The 13,503-nt window shown below is 39.5% G+C and overlaps 1 protein-coding gene across 2 annotated transcripts in view; it reads left to right on the forward strand.

Moving 5' to 3' along the window:
* FAM193A (family with sequence similarity 193 member A) overlaps positions 1-13,503 on the forward strand; it is a 130,899-nt gene that overhangs the window by 90,244 nt on the left and 27,152 nt on the right. For both annotated transcript variants that reach the window (XM_074992366.1, XM_074992367.1), the window contains 4 exons: positions 861-1,112; positions 8,596-8,794; positions 10,357-10,629; positions 11,084-11,366. In XM_074992366.1, the coding sequence (XP_074848467.1) occupies positions 861-1,112; positions 8,596-8,794; positions 10,357-10,629; positions 11,084-11,366 (1,007 nt within the window). The remainder of the gene's footprint in view (positions 1-860; positions 1,113-8,595; positions 8,795-10,356; positions 10,630-11,083; positions 11,367-13,503) is intronic.

Consider the following 13,503-nt stretch of genomic DNA (forward strand, 5'->3'; position numbering starts at 1 on the left):
TGTAAGTAGCATCAACTAAAGGTACAAATATTTTAAAAAGACTTCTTCCTTTTTGAGGTAGTACTTCAGTCATTGCTAACTGATACTGTTGAACAACTAACAGAAATCAAAGATAAACTTACTGTTCTGACCTTTGATGATAGTTTTAGTTAAGTAACAGTCATTAATGTATATTTCAGTAACTTGTCTGAAGCAGATTGACAAGAGTAGGGAGTCTAGGATAGCTCAGTGCTTCATACCGTTTTTTATATGGATGTCTTGTATGTACATCAGCTGTGACTAAGTATTTTATTGGGTTGATAATATGTTTACTGAAAGTTCCCAAATAGCTTAGCTCTCTGCCCAGTGTGTGGTAGTTGCTATTTTAATTGAGTAAATAAAAATTGAAGTAAGTTATATATAATAAGATAATTGGTTTAAAAGACAGTTGCTGCAAATACAAATGAAATTGTATGTACTATCAAGGAAAACAACGATGGTACTCTATAATAAATTGGCTTGTTTTCATTCATAATAATGACATGGTCATTTCCACAATAAAGAAGCTGTTCAATAGTGGAGTTGTGAAACAAGAATCGGTTGGCTTAATTATTTCCAAGCAACAACCAAACTGCATCTCCTGGTTTTGTAGCTCTGACCATAGGAAAAAACATCAGTGTTTTGAATAACTTTAGATTGCTTTTGCTGCAATTCTGGACCTTTGGTTTTAGCTCTGTATAAAATTCTCCTTTTTCAGTCTCCTTTATTATTCAAGACTTAACAATATTTAGCCTCGGTGTTTATTGACATTTAAAAGACATAAAACATATGTGAATTCTTTGTCTGCCAAAATGAGGGGACTAACTTTTCATTCTTTGCAGGCTGACCAAGGTCCAAATACTTGTGAATGCCATGTCTGCAAACAGGAAGCTCCAGGTCCTACTGCTTCAGCTCTTGCAGCCGGACGTCTTCCTGCTGGCCATCATTTTGTGAACCCAGAAAAGCCTGCACATCCTGCACTTCACCTTTACCCTCATATACATGGACATATACCTTTGCATACAATTCCTCATTTGCCTCGTCCTCTTATCCATCCCACCTTATATACAGCTTCCCCCTTTACACACAATAAGGTAAATGTGGTTAAAAATGCTTTCTAGTTTTAGGGAAACAATTGTGAACATGTGTTGCAGTAATTTAATGTAAGGCTTTGATGGCAGATTACACTTTTCCTAATTTATGAAGATACCTACTTACGCATTCTGTAAAAGGAAAACCCAGATTTAAAAATCACCGAGTTTTGATAGCATTTGACCATCACTGGATTAGGAGTTATCAGGGTAACCTTGGTAAATTTACTTGCAGTTTCTGATCAGTTAGAATGGATGTTGGGACAAGAGGAAATCTTTAAAGGACCAGCATAATTATACTTAGTGTACTATGAGTGTGTTAAATTATAAATTTGTATATATTTAAGGTCAAAAGTGAATAGAAGAAAGGCAGCTGTTGCTTCTCAGCATTGCTTACCTAGATTTGGATCAAAATGGTAATACTGTGAATAAAGTCAAGTGTAGGGGACTACTTGTTTGTATACTTTATATATTTTTGTACTTTAGGAGAGAATAAATTCAGAAAATCATGGTTATCTAGCAAGGTAAAGATATTGTAATCCCATGTTCATTTGGAGATGTTAAGGCACTCTGATGCTACGGTGAGTGGGGCCTGATAATTCCCTATTAAGGTATTCAGAAGTAGGCATGTATGAAATCGAAGGCAGGGAACCATACAGAGCTATCTGTCTCAGAGCTGTTTTCTGTGATTGAAGTTTTTGAGGTATTTGCAGTTCAACTGTCAGATAAGATTGCAAGAAAAATGTGATTCACCTTTTCAGCCAAAGTGTGATTTGGAAAAGGATTATAAAAATTGGATGTGTGGAATTCCACATCATTCTCTTGAAAATAAATTAGCTTTTTTCATGTATAAAAAATTCTTATAAGCAGCCCTGTAAACTCAGTGTGAGCTTTGAAAGGTTGATAAACGGGCGGGAGAGAAAGGGGTTCTTGCGCTAATATATATATATAGTTACATCAGAAATGAAAGGCTTAATGGGTTTCTCTAAGTAATGTGGAAGGCTGAATTTAGCCAGTGTCACTCTGAACTGGCTCGTGACTGTGAGTGCCTATCTTTTTAAAAAAACAGGGCAGTGTTTTGTAATTCGATTTTATCAAGCCAGTCAACAATGTGAATGCCTGAATCTCTCTACCTGGTACTGGAGAGACCTGACAATACCGAATGAGAAAATTTGCCTGACCACAGGAGGTCAATATTGCCTAGCATATTCCAGCACTTCCACTGCTTACTGGACCCTTAGCAGATATTTAGGGGTAAATTACAGCTAAAGAACAGCATAGAACCCTGAGAGCCAGGGCTCGTGATTGGAAACAAACTGTAAGGGACCATGGGAAACTTGGCCACATCCATGATAAGTGGTCATCCGGCTAACTAAAGTCATGCCACATTATCGATGTTGCTGAATGAGAGAGTGCCAGACTATAGAGATTCAGCATGTACCAAGTAACATAGATCATGGACAATCCCCTTAATCTGTCCATTCTACCTTGCCGCCTGGACAAACTGGACTTTATGATGAACCAAAAATCACAGCACATCAGGTCGCTTCCAGTCCCAAGAGATCAGGCACTTACTCTTGATCAGTTGATACCCTAGATAGGGATGGGCAAGTGTTTTAGCCAGAGGGTTGCACCTGAATATGGAAATTGTATGGTGGACCAAGAGGACTCAGGGGAGGAGAGGGGAGCTCTATAAGGGATGTCACCAAGATGTGGGGGATGAGGGACTCGTAGTGTGTGGTGGGGGGGCAGTGGCCTTTGCAGCAGTGGCATTGGTGACTCCTACGGGCCCTGCCAGCACTGACACCAGGACAGCTATGCCAGGTACCACCAGAGGCTTCCTAAACAGTTTCAAGTGTTTAAATGTGGAACTGTAGCAAACTGTAAGGGGATTGGGTGTGCTGCTGCATGGGGAAGGTAGGTGCATAGGGACAGGGTTCTGATCCTAGAAAGTGAGGTGAAGCCACACCTGTGTGGTATTGCTCTGCATGCCTCGTGAGTCAAGGGCTGGCAAGTGCTGGGTAGGCAGAGCAGGGCAAGGCACCAAACCTGCTCCCTGTCGGGACCTCAAGGGCTAGATAAGGACACTTGCGTGACTGGACATGACCCACAGGCTGTAGTTTGTGCACCTCTGCTCTAGTTGTCATACCAAAGACATCTTGTTAATGAAATCTGTTAGATAATAAACCTTCAGATAATTTACTAAGAAAAGAGTTAGTGAGAGGTTAAAGCAAGTAAAATATGTACAGGTGAGTCACAGTGTATAATTGCAAATGATGGCCTTGAAGTAATAAATTGCCAGTTTCCCAAAAGTCTTCTCAGGGTTCTTTCCATTTGATACTTTGTGTCCAACCAGCTCAAAGATACAGGAATTTCCCCTGAATCTGTACTTATACAGTAAACTCTTTCATATCCAGCAGCCCTGGGACCAGAAGGCTGATGGATTTTCCAATATTCTGCGTAATAGTTACACCTAGCTGCACATAACACTAAAGAAAAACAAGATTAGATATTAAGAAACAAACAAAAAGGTATGCAGAGTACTGTATTTACCAACAATAGTACTGTAAATATATACCTTATGTGCTGTATTTATTTATATTTTACTTTTACTACACTGTACTTAACAGAAAACATAATTAACATTTACGTATGGTTAAAATGCCAGTTATTTGAGAGTTCTGGATGATAGAATGCTGGTTAAGACAGAGTTTACTGTAGCTTTTTCCACAGAAAATAAACTGATAATGGTGCTACTCTCATGGGCTTTTCATTGTGGTTAGAGTGAGGAATGATTTTGAGTTTTTGAGCTCTTCCACAATGACTAGATGCTTTGAAACTAGCTCTTCTCTGGTAGAATTCTTCATTTGCATTCCATGATATTTCTCTCTCTTTTGATAGGTTATTTAATTACAGGTATGTTCACAAAATAAATTTGTGCTATATATAACAGGATACCTATCAGTGAAAACAATGAAAGTAACATCCCATTTGTCGTCTTGAAGTATAAACGCCAAATACATCCTTACACTTACATATTTGTCTATGAATATTTATGCCCAAAAATATTTGTTGGCCTTTAAGGAGATACAGGACTTCCATTTTTGATCTGTACTGATATGCACATGACTCGTACTGATCTTCTGGCATGAGCTGGCATCCGGTCTGCCAGCATCACAGGGTGAATTATTTTGACTGTCAATGGTATGTAAGAGGGTGGAGGGCACAGCTTCACTTTGTTTTCAACTTGTATATGCAGAGCTTGCAATTGGAAAATTACAAATCTTTAGTTGAAAATTGAGCAGACTTGATAGGGAGTCAGTGATTCAGAAAATGTGAATCTATACAATACTACTTTAACCTGCAGTCATAGATCACAGCCTGGTTCTTCAGTCTGATTCAAATGTGGGCTTTAATGTCTGGTCTAAAATGATTTTTTATTTCTGAGATGAAAACAAAGATAGCTGGACTACAAATATCTTACAGCATCATGTAGGAAGACTATAGAACACATGAATTGCTGTATGTTTTTCAGGTGAAAGTAAACTAAATTGGTAACATCTATAGAAGAAGTGGGTATGTTAGAAAAGCTTCAGGGATTAGAAGTAAGGAAAAATGAAGTCAGCATGTGGTTTAATTTTTTTTTTTTTTTTTTTTTTGACAATAGGGTTGTAAAATGGGGTTTTAATATTACAAAGAGCTGAATTAACATAGACAGAAAGCTATTGCAGATTGTGGTGGCATGAAGAAAGTTGCACTAGTTACTAAAGGGACAGCAGGAAGAGAGGGAGTGGGATGAAAATAGGGAAGTAAATGGAACAGCAAGTCTGAGAGAATCTTTTGGAGATTGTATAAGACTTTTGAAGCTTGCTTTCTGTTCACTTCTGAACACGTTAATTGCATCTCAGAACACCATATATCCTCTCCTCACATCTTTAAAGAAGTCAAGTACAAGTCTTTGGATAAACTCGAAGATACAAAATTTAAATTACAGGAATTGTCTCTTTTGGGAGAGTCACTACACTGAAGATAAGATTTAGGTTAAATTGCATCTCTGATAACAGCTTCTTAAGTGAAGTTGTTAAATCTGCCTCATTTCTGCATCTGTATTCAGAAAAGAGCGATAAAAAGGAGGAGTATTAATGAAAGGGGGAGGGGCAATAAAACTTCCCTACTTTAGAGGTTTGTAAGAATAAATTCATGGAAGATTATCATGCTTGTGCTAATGAGGTAAATATATTGGTATATCTGGGTGTGGGGAGGAAAATTGATGTTATAGTAGATCCACAGGCTTCATCCAGGACAGATCCTTTTGTGGAAGTGCTTAACAGGCACAATAATAAGAGCTAGTAAGCTTGGTAATTCAGAACAGCCTTGAAGACATTGGTGAAATTGGAGAATAGGAACAACATCTGTGTACCAATGTGTCTCTTCATAGAAGAGCTTTCAAAACAAAAAGCAGTCAAGTAGCACTTTAAAGACTGGCAAAATAGTTTATTAGGTGAGCTTTGGTGGGACAGACCCACTTCTTCAGACCATAGCCAGACCAGAACAGACTCAATATTTGACACAGAGAACCAAAAATAGTAAGCAAGGAGGACAAATCAGAAAAAGATAATCAAGGTGAGCAAATCAGAGAGTGGAGGAGTGGGGGGGAAGATCAAGAATTAGATTGAGCCAAGTATGCAGACGAGCCCCTATAGTGACTCAGAAAGTTCCCATCACCATTTAAACCATGTGTTAATGTGCCAAATTTGAATATAAATGTCAGCTCGTCCACTTCTCTTTCTAAAACGGTGCGATAATTTCTCTTCAGTAACACGCATACCTTGAGGTCATTGACAGAATGCCCCATTCCATTAAAATGTTGACTAACTGGTTTGTGGATCTGGAGTGTTTTGATGTCTGTTTTGTGCCCATTGACCCTTTGTCTAAGGGAGTTAGAAGTGTGTCCAATATACAAAGCATCTGGGCATTGTTGGCACATGATGGCATATATGATGTTAGTAGAGGAGCATGAGAAAGTGCCCGTGATTCTGTGAGTAACCTGGTTAGGTCCAGTGATGGTAATTCCAGAGAAGATATGTGGACAAAGCTGGCAGTGGGCTTTGTTGCAGGGAAAGGTTCCAGGATTCGTGTTCCTGGGGTATAGACTGTGGCTGTTAGTAAGGATCCTCATGAGGTTGGGAGGTTGTCTGTAGGAGAGAACAGGCATGTCACCCAGGACCTTCTGGAGTGTAGCATCCTGATTAAGAATAGGTTGTAGGTCTTTAATAATTCATTGCAGCGGTTTGAGTTGGGGGCTGTAGGTGATGACCAGTCGTGTTCTGTTCTTGGCTTTTTTGGGCCGATCTTGGAGTAGCTGGTCTCTGGGTATTCGTCTGGCCCTGTCAATTTGTTTTTTTACTTCTCCTCGTGGGTAATTCAGGTTTATGAATATTTGGTAAAGTTTTTGTAGTTTTTGGTCTCTGTCAGTTGGATCAGAGCAAATGTGATTGTACCTAAGAGCTTGACTGTAAACAATGGATCTAGTCACGTGTGCAGGATGGAAATTAGAAGGGTGTAGATAAGTATAGCAATCAGTAGGTTTTCGGTACAGTGTGGTACTGATCACGCCATCCTTGATTAGTACTGTAGTGTCCAGGAAATGTATGTCTTGCATGTTATAATCGAGGCATAAGTTGATGGTGGGATGTAGATCAGAATGCTACACTCCAGAAGGCCCTGGGTGACATGCCTGGTCTCTCCTACAGACAACCTCCCAACCTCATGAGGATCCTTACTAACAGCCACAGTCTATACCCCAGGAACACGAGTCCTGGAACCTTTCCCTGCAACAAAGCCCACTGCCAGCTTTGTCCACATATCTTCTCTGGAAATACCATCACTGGACCTAACCAGGTTACTCACAGAATCACGGGCACTTTCTCATGCTCCTCTACTAACATCATATATGCCATCATGTGCCAACAATGCCCAGATGCTTTGTATATTGGACACACTTCTAACTCCCTTAGACAAAGGGTCAATGGGCACAAAACAGACATCAAAACACTCCAGATCCACAAACCAGTTAGTCAACATTTTAATGGAATGGGGCATTCTGTCAATGACCTCAAGGTATGCGTGTTACTGAAGAGAAATTATCGCACCGTTTTAGAAAGAGAAGTGGACGAGCTGACATTTATATTCAAATTTGGCACATTAACACATGGTTTAAATGGTGAAGGGAACTTTGAGTCACTATAGGGGCTCGTCTGCATACTTGGCTCAATCTAATTCTTGATCTCCCCCCCCCCCCACTCCTCCACTCTCTGATTTGCTCACCTTGATTATCTTTTTCTGATTTGTCCTCCTTGCTTACTGTTTTTGGTTCTCTGTGTCTTAAATATTGAGTCTGTTCTGGTCTGAAGAAGTGGGTCTGTCCCACGAAAGCTCACCTAATAAACTATTTTGCTAGTCTTCAAAGTGCTACTTGACTGCTTTTTGTTTTGATAGTGTATAGACTAGCACGGCTTCCTCTCTGTTACTATAGAAGAGCTTTGTGTCCAATTAGTAGGTGAGAGGTTTTTTGTTACTGGAGAAGAGTACATCTATAAAAGTGATCTTATCTTGCAGCTTCCTAGTCATCACCTGCCTGTGTTCTGCAGTCATCACAGTCAGTGAGTTGGAAAGAGGGTATGGTAGTGCTTTGATTTGGGCGGGGGGTGGGGTAGGGGGAGGAGGGCTGTGTTCCACACACAAAATATGTCATGAAAGAAAGCATATCTGATGCTTATGGAATAAGTGGGCAACTAAGCCTGGCAAGTGAGGAACTGGATGATGCAATACCAAGAGCATAGTTTAAAAAGTGTGTTTTGGGGGGAGAGCTAAGTAGTGAAGGCCCATCTCAGCTCTGAATGTTTTTAACTTCGGTTGTGAGAAGAGTTTTATTGGATGCAGCCAGTGATTTCAGTGGTAATATGCCCATTTCTAGAGGTGGACAAATCTTTCCATCTCCATTAATTTTGGAAGACTAGAACTGAAACTTTTTTTCCTGGGCTTGCATAAAGGCCATAGTAATCACAGGATTTGTGCACTATACTTCAGGTTTGTCCCTAAGACTGAATGCTGAAATGACAAAATTTAAAAAAAAGAAAAACTGGGAACCTACATCCGTGCAGCTAAAGGAAGATGTTATGGCTTTCAGTCTAATACTTCCAAGGGCAAAATAGTTTACACATTTCATGGTAATATATAGCAGTTAAGACTCACAAATAGGAGGGTGACATGAAGATATTCCACTTGTTATCAAGTAACTTTGAAAAAGATGACGACTTCTAATAAACAACCCTGCCATACTTGTTGCTTTGGGAGATGAACGTCTATTAGTTTTAAGTTTATAAAATTTCTTGAAGAATTAGAACATAGTATAATGACTTGAATATTGCTGTTGGAATAACTGTGTAGGCAGGCTATTAATTAGAAAATACTCTTATTTTTTTAGGCATTACCACCAGCACCAGTACAGAATCATACAAACAAGCATCAGATATTCAATGCATCGCTCCAAGATCATATTTATCCAAGCTGTTTTGGGAGCACTCCAGATTGGAATAGCTCTAAATTTATAAGTCTTTGGGGATCAGAAATGTTGAACGACAAGAACTGGAATCCAGCTACTTTTTTACCTGACACAATACCTGGTGAGGGTTTGTTATTTCACACTCTAATAATGAAAACTGCATTGTGAAACTGAATGTGGCCCTTTGTATGGCAATAATACATTTCATTGTCGTTTTTGAGAGAGCAGTTATGGTCAAGATTTGCATGGACAGGGAGTTATGGTATCCATAGTGGCTAACAATCTCAAAGTAGAAACTTTATTCTCATTTTAGGGGCAGAATCAAGAAGAAACTGACTCTCTTGGCCTTCTGTATAAAGAGATTTGTAGAGATGCTCACATCTTCACATTTGTGCAGAATGATGTGGGTTTAGAGAGGTACTTGAAGGGATAAGAAGTAAAAATCCCGTGTCACCTATCACAAAACCTTTATCTTGTTTTGTAAAATTATGGTAGCACTGCTAAACTAGCAGCACAACAGCTGCCTCAGATTCTTTCCTCTTGTCTTGTGGGTGATTGAGCAGGAAACCCACCGTGATTGACTTCGATACAAAACCAACTTCATAGTATTTTTGTTATATTGTGTTCTAGAATCACATCCTTAGCCATTTGAATTTTTCACTTGTTATACAAAAGAATAATTGTGTAGATCAGCTGTCGTTATAGAATCCGATATTTAGAGGGCTTGACCAAATATGAATGTGTATAGGTATGTTTTATGTGAGTTCCCCTTGTTTTGGTTCATTAAACTGGTAAGTCTGAGGGAATTTTAACTGGCAGTTGGATACAGAAAGTCTGCTGGCTTCCAGCAGTGTTCTTGAAATTTTAAAATATTGTTAAGGTGAGGTAAAACAGAGGAAAGTCAACCAGTAAGAGTAGTAAATGTATACGTGTACCTTAATTCTTTTGTTTTCATTACATATACTGCATTTTTATGCAAGACTTCTTTTCCTGTAAGAAAACATGACTCACCGAAAAACTGTCTTGTTTTAATGAGACTTTGTTTTGCTTTTTGTTTTGGTTCTCTTGTCTGGCCTATTCTAATTTGTACCCTGCTACTACAGTAGCATTAAAAAAACTGACAAAATACTCCATCCAGGTCACTAGTGGAAAACAAGTGAGTGAGTAATCTCCGTTGTTATGGAAAGTCACACCACAAAAAGGCACTTGGAGTCTCCAAAACTAAGTAAGCATTAAGGCTAAATTTTCTTCTCACTCTGACTGAGGTGGTACACTGCCACCTGCCTGTTGTGTTATGTGGCTAAACTGGGCATTAGATTATGGAGCTGTCAATCTTACATCTTTCACAAGTGCTAAATTCACTTTGAAATTAAAAGATTGAATAGATATGTAAAATAATGCAGTATGCTGCTTATTACCACTACTGATATTTAAGAACACATTTCAAATTTAAGTTTGAGACAAATCAGTTTGAGAATTTAAATTTAGTTACTTACATGGACTAACATTCAGTGAGAACATATTTACTTGGTGGTCCTAATAGGACAGCAGTAACATACATGGCAAGATGCAGAAGTATGCATCGGAGTTCCTCAATTTTATTACATCCTTAAATCTGACCAAGTATCATAAGCGCAATTCTGGTAATTTTACAAATCTTATTTGCTCTGTTTTCACTTCAAGGGAGTGATATGTTACCCCCAGAACTCTCAGAAATAAGACCTGAAGCACTTCCTACTACATCTAGCAATGAAGCAACAGCTGTTACAGATAGCAAAGAGAAAAAAAATGCTGCCAAGAAGAAATGTCTGTACAATTTCCAGGATGCCTTTATGGAAACTAATAAAGTTGTCATGGCAACCTCTTCTGCCACTTCTTCCGTCTCCTGCACAGCTACTACAGTGCAGTCAAGCAGCAACCAGTTTAAAGTATCATCTAAAAGACCTTCATCAGTAGGTAAGAACTATAATGCATGTGAGGTTTCTTGAAGTCAATTGCTAAATTAGTCACAAAGGTTTAAATGTCTTAGGGTTAATATTTATTTGAATGGCTTTAACAATTTCTTTTTGATCAGAACTCAGCTATTATTCTTGAATTATATTTTTTCTGTACTCTTAACCTAAAAGGACTTAATCATGAGTTCTGAGATTAAGGTTGCTGTGGCCAAAATGTTATGTATAAAAGGGAAGATATATTTAAAAAAATGTATTGTTTAAATACATTTGAATATCTTAATTGCTTAGCTTTTGACAAGTATAACTATACTAAAATCACTTACCTGACTTTTAAAAAAACTAGAACTCAAGAATGGCTTATGCTATGGCTGGAATGTTTCGAGCTAGTGGAGATTTTTGTTAATTCCCTTCAAAAAGTAAAGCAATTTTTCCTTGTTTTCATTTTTCAAATTTAGGAGAAGTGTTCCACAATATAAATAAAGAGGACCATAGACATTCTGCACCGGTTGCACCACGAAATAGCCCTACTAGTTTAGCATCTATTCCTTCACTCTCCCCTGGTCCACTGTCTCCAGCCGCTACACCTCATACCCCAAATCTTGTTGCTCCATCTTTCCCCAAAACTGCTGCAACAGCTCCCGGATTTGTGGATCCACATTCAGGTCTTTGTCCTTCCACAGTTGCACCCCCTACTTCAACCACAGACAGCTCTGTAAGTGCTCCACCAAGTGTCTGCAGGTGAGTGTACTTTGTTCACACTTAAATTGGTGTTACAGTAATAAGAGTTCAATTTGTATGCTTTTATCACTTTTACCACACCATTTTGTATACCTTTATAATGCTGAAAGGTAGTCTTGTCCATTTAATAGATGAACAGGACACCTGAGCTCTGTTCTCTGCCACTCACTAGCTGTGTGTACAAGTCACATCAAGTATCATGTTGCTCTCGGGGAAAGTGTGGCCATGATGTTTCTGGGGTAGGATTGCATTTTTTTGTCACATAAAGACTTACACTTATTCAGTTTATATGTAAAATGGCATGTTTTCTCTCTGTGTGCTAAAACATAACGTGGGTGGAAAAGTTAAATTGTATGCTTTCTGGCATACTTAATTATTTCCAATAATTAAGTTTCTACATTTTGGACTCAAAAATACGATGATGATGGAAAAGCCAGAATAGATGCTATTGAGATGAGTCGGGAACCCCTTGGGACTGCTGCCCGATGAGCTGAGACGCCCTCCACCACCGAGCTTCAGCCTCTAGTACCCTTTCTTGTTGAATCAGACATGGTAGCTTGCTGTAACAGAGGCACGTGATTTGGGCCATGGCCCCAAAAGTATGGACATTAACTGAAAACAGCACAGCGAGATATGACTCCAGCACTCTGATATTCACTAGCTCTGGGAGGTGAACCCCAGGGCTTGTCTGCACTGCAACATTTTGTCAACTAAACTCATGTCAACATGAAAAGCAGTAAAAACAAAGTTGCCAAAGTGTGTTCACTCTTGTCCCCTCTGTAAACAGTTCATGTCCACTTTGTGGGCACCATTTACAGTGTGAGCAATGCACTATGGATATGTGTTCCACAATGTCTTGATGCCATCTGTCACCAGGTGTTGTAGGAACCTGGATCAGAGAGCACCACATCTTGGGACTGTGCAAAATGTCCTTTCAGCATTGCTTTGTGTTCTAGCCTTCTAATGGTGTCTAGCTTCATTTTGTGCCGTTTTTTCCAACCGACATTCTTTGCTGTGTACTCCAGTGTTTGCAGTGAGAAAGGATGGATCCTGCACTTCTCTCTTACACTCTAAGTATCATTAGGACATCGTGCATGACAGCACAGCTTATCATAAAGTTTCTGAAAAAGCAAGACTCATAGATCCCTGTCAGTCTGTGAGATAGGGACAGGAGTGCTTTTGGTGTTCACAGAACAGTTGCATAGGGTAGACTGTTGCTTTTTGGTTAGGAAAATGAGCACTCATTGGTGGGATCACATCATGTGTGATGAACAGCAATGGTTACAGAACTTTATGATGTGTAAACTAACTTTCTTGGAGCTGTATGCTGAGCTGGCCCCCAACCTGTGGCTTCAGGACACCAGAATGAGAGCTGCCTTCACTGTAGAAAACCTATGCAGTTGCTGTCTGCAAGCTACTGACTTCTGACTGGTGCCAGTCAGTTGCAAATCAGTTTAGCGTGGGGCTGTATCCTGCATGTGTGCAGCGCAAATAAATCACATTTTGCTATGAAGAACCATGATTTTGGGAAATGTTCATGAAATAGTGGGTGGCTTTGCAGAGATGGGCTTCCTTAACTGTGGCCAAGCAATAGATGGTGCACATGTTCAATGTTAGCACTGGACTACCTTGTTGTTGTGCTCACCCAAATAAAGCAATACTTCTCCATGGTGCTGCAGGTGTTTGTGGGTTGCTGTGGGGCACTTCGTACACATCTGTGTGGAGTGCTCTGGAAAGGTTCATTACACACACTTCTTCAGGAGCACTGGCTTGCTCAGAAAGCTGAAAGCAGACTTTCTCTTTGGATCACATGATAACAGTGGGGGATGTGGAAATGCCTATGGTATCCTGGGAGACCTGGCTTCTCCTTATAGCTCTGGCTTATGAAACTTTACCTGGGGCATCTAGACAGCCATAAAAAGCGTTTTAACAAGCTGAGCTGGTGCCACATGGTAGTGGAATTGCCCTTGGCAGATTGAAGGAGAGATGGTTTGTCTATGACAAGCTAGATCTTATTTAGGATGATATTCCCATGGTCATAGTTGTTAGCTGCACTTCACATAATCTGTGTGAATCTAGGAGTGGAATGTTTTTGCTCAGGGATGGAGTACTGAGGCACAGCAGTTGGATGCAGAGT

This window comes from Carettochelys insculpta, chromosome 4, assembly GCF_033958435.1.
Source record: "Carettochelys insculpta isolate YL-2023 chromosome 4, ASM3395843v1, whole genome shotgun sequence".
Lineage (NCBI taxonomy): Eukaryota > Metazoa > Chordata > Testudines > Carettochelyidae > Carettochelys > Carettochelys insculpta.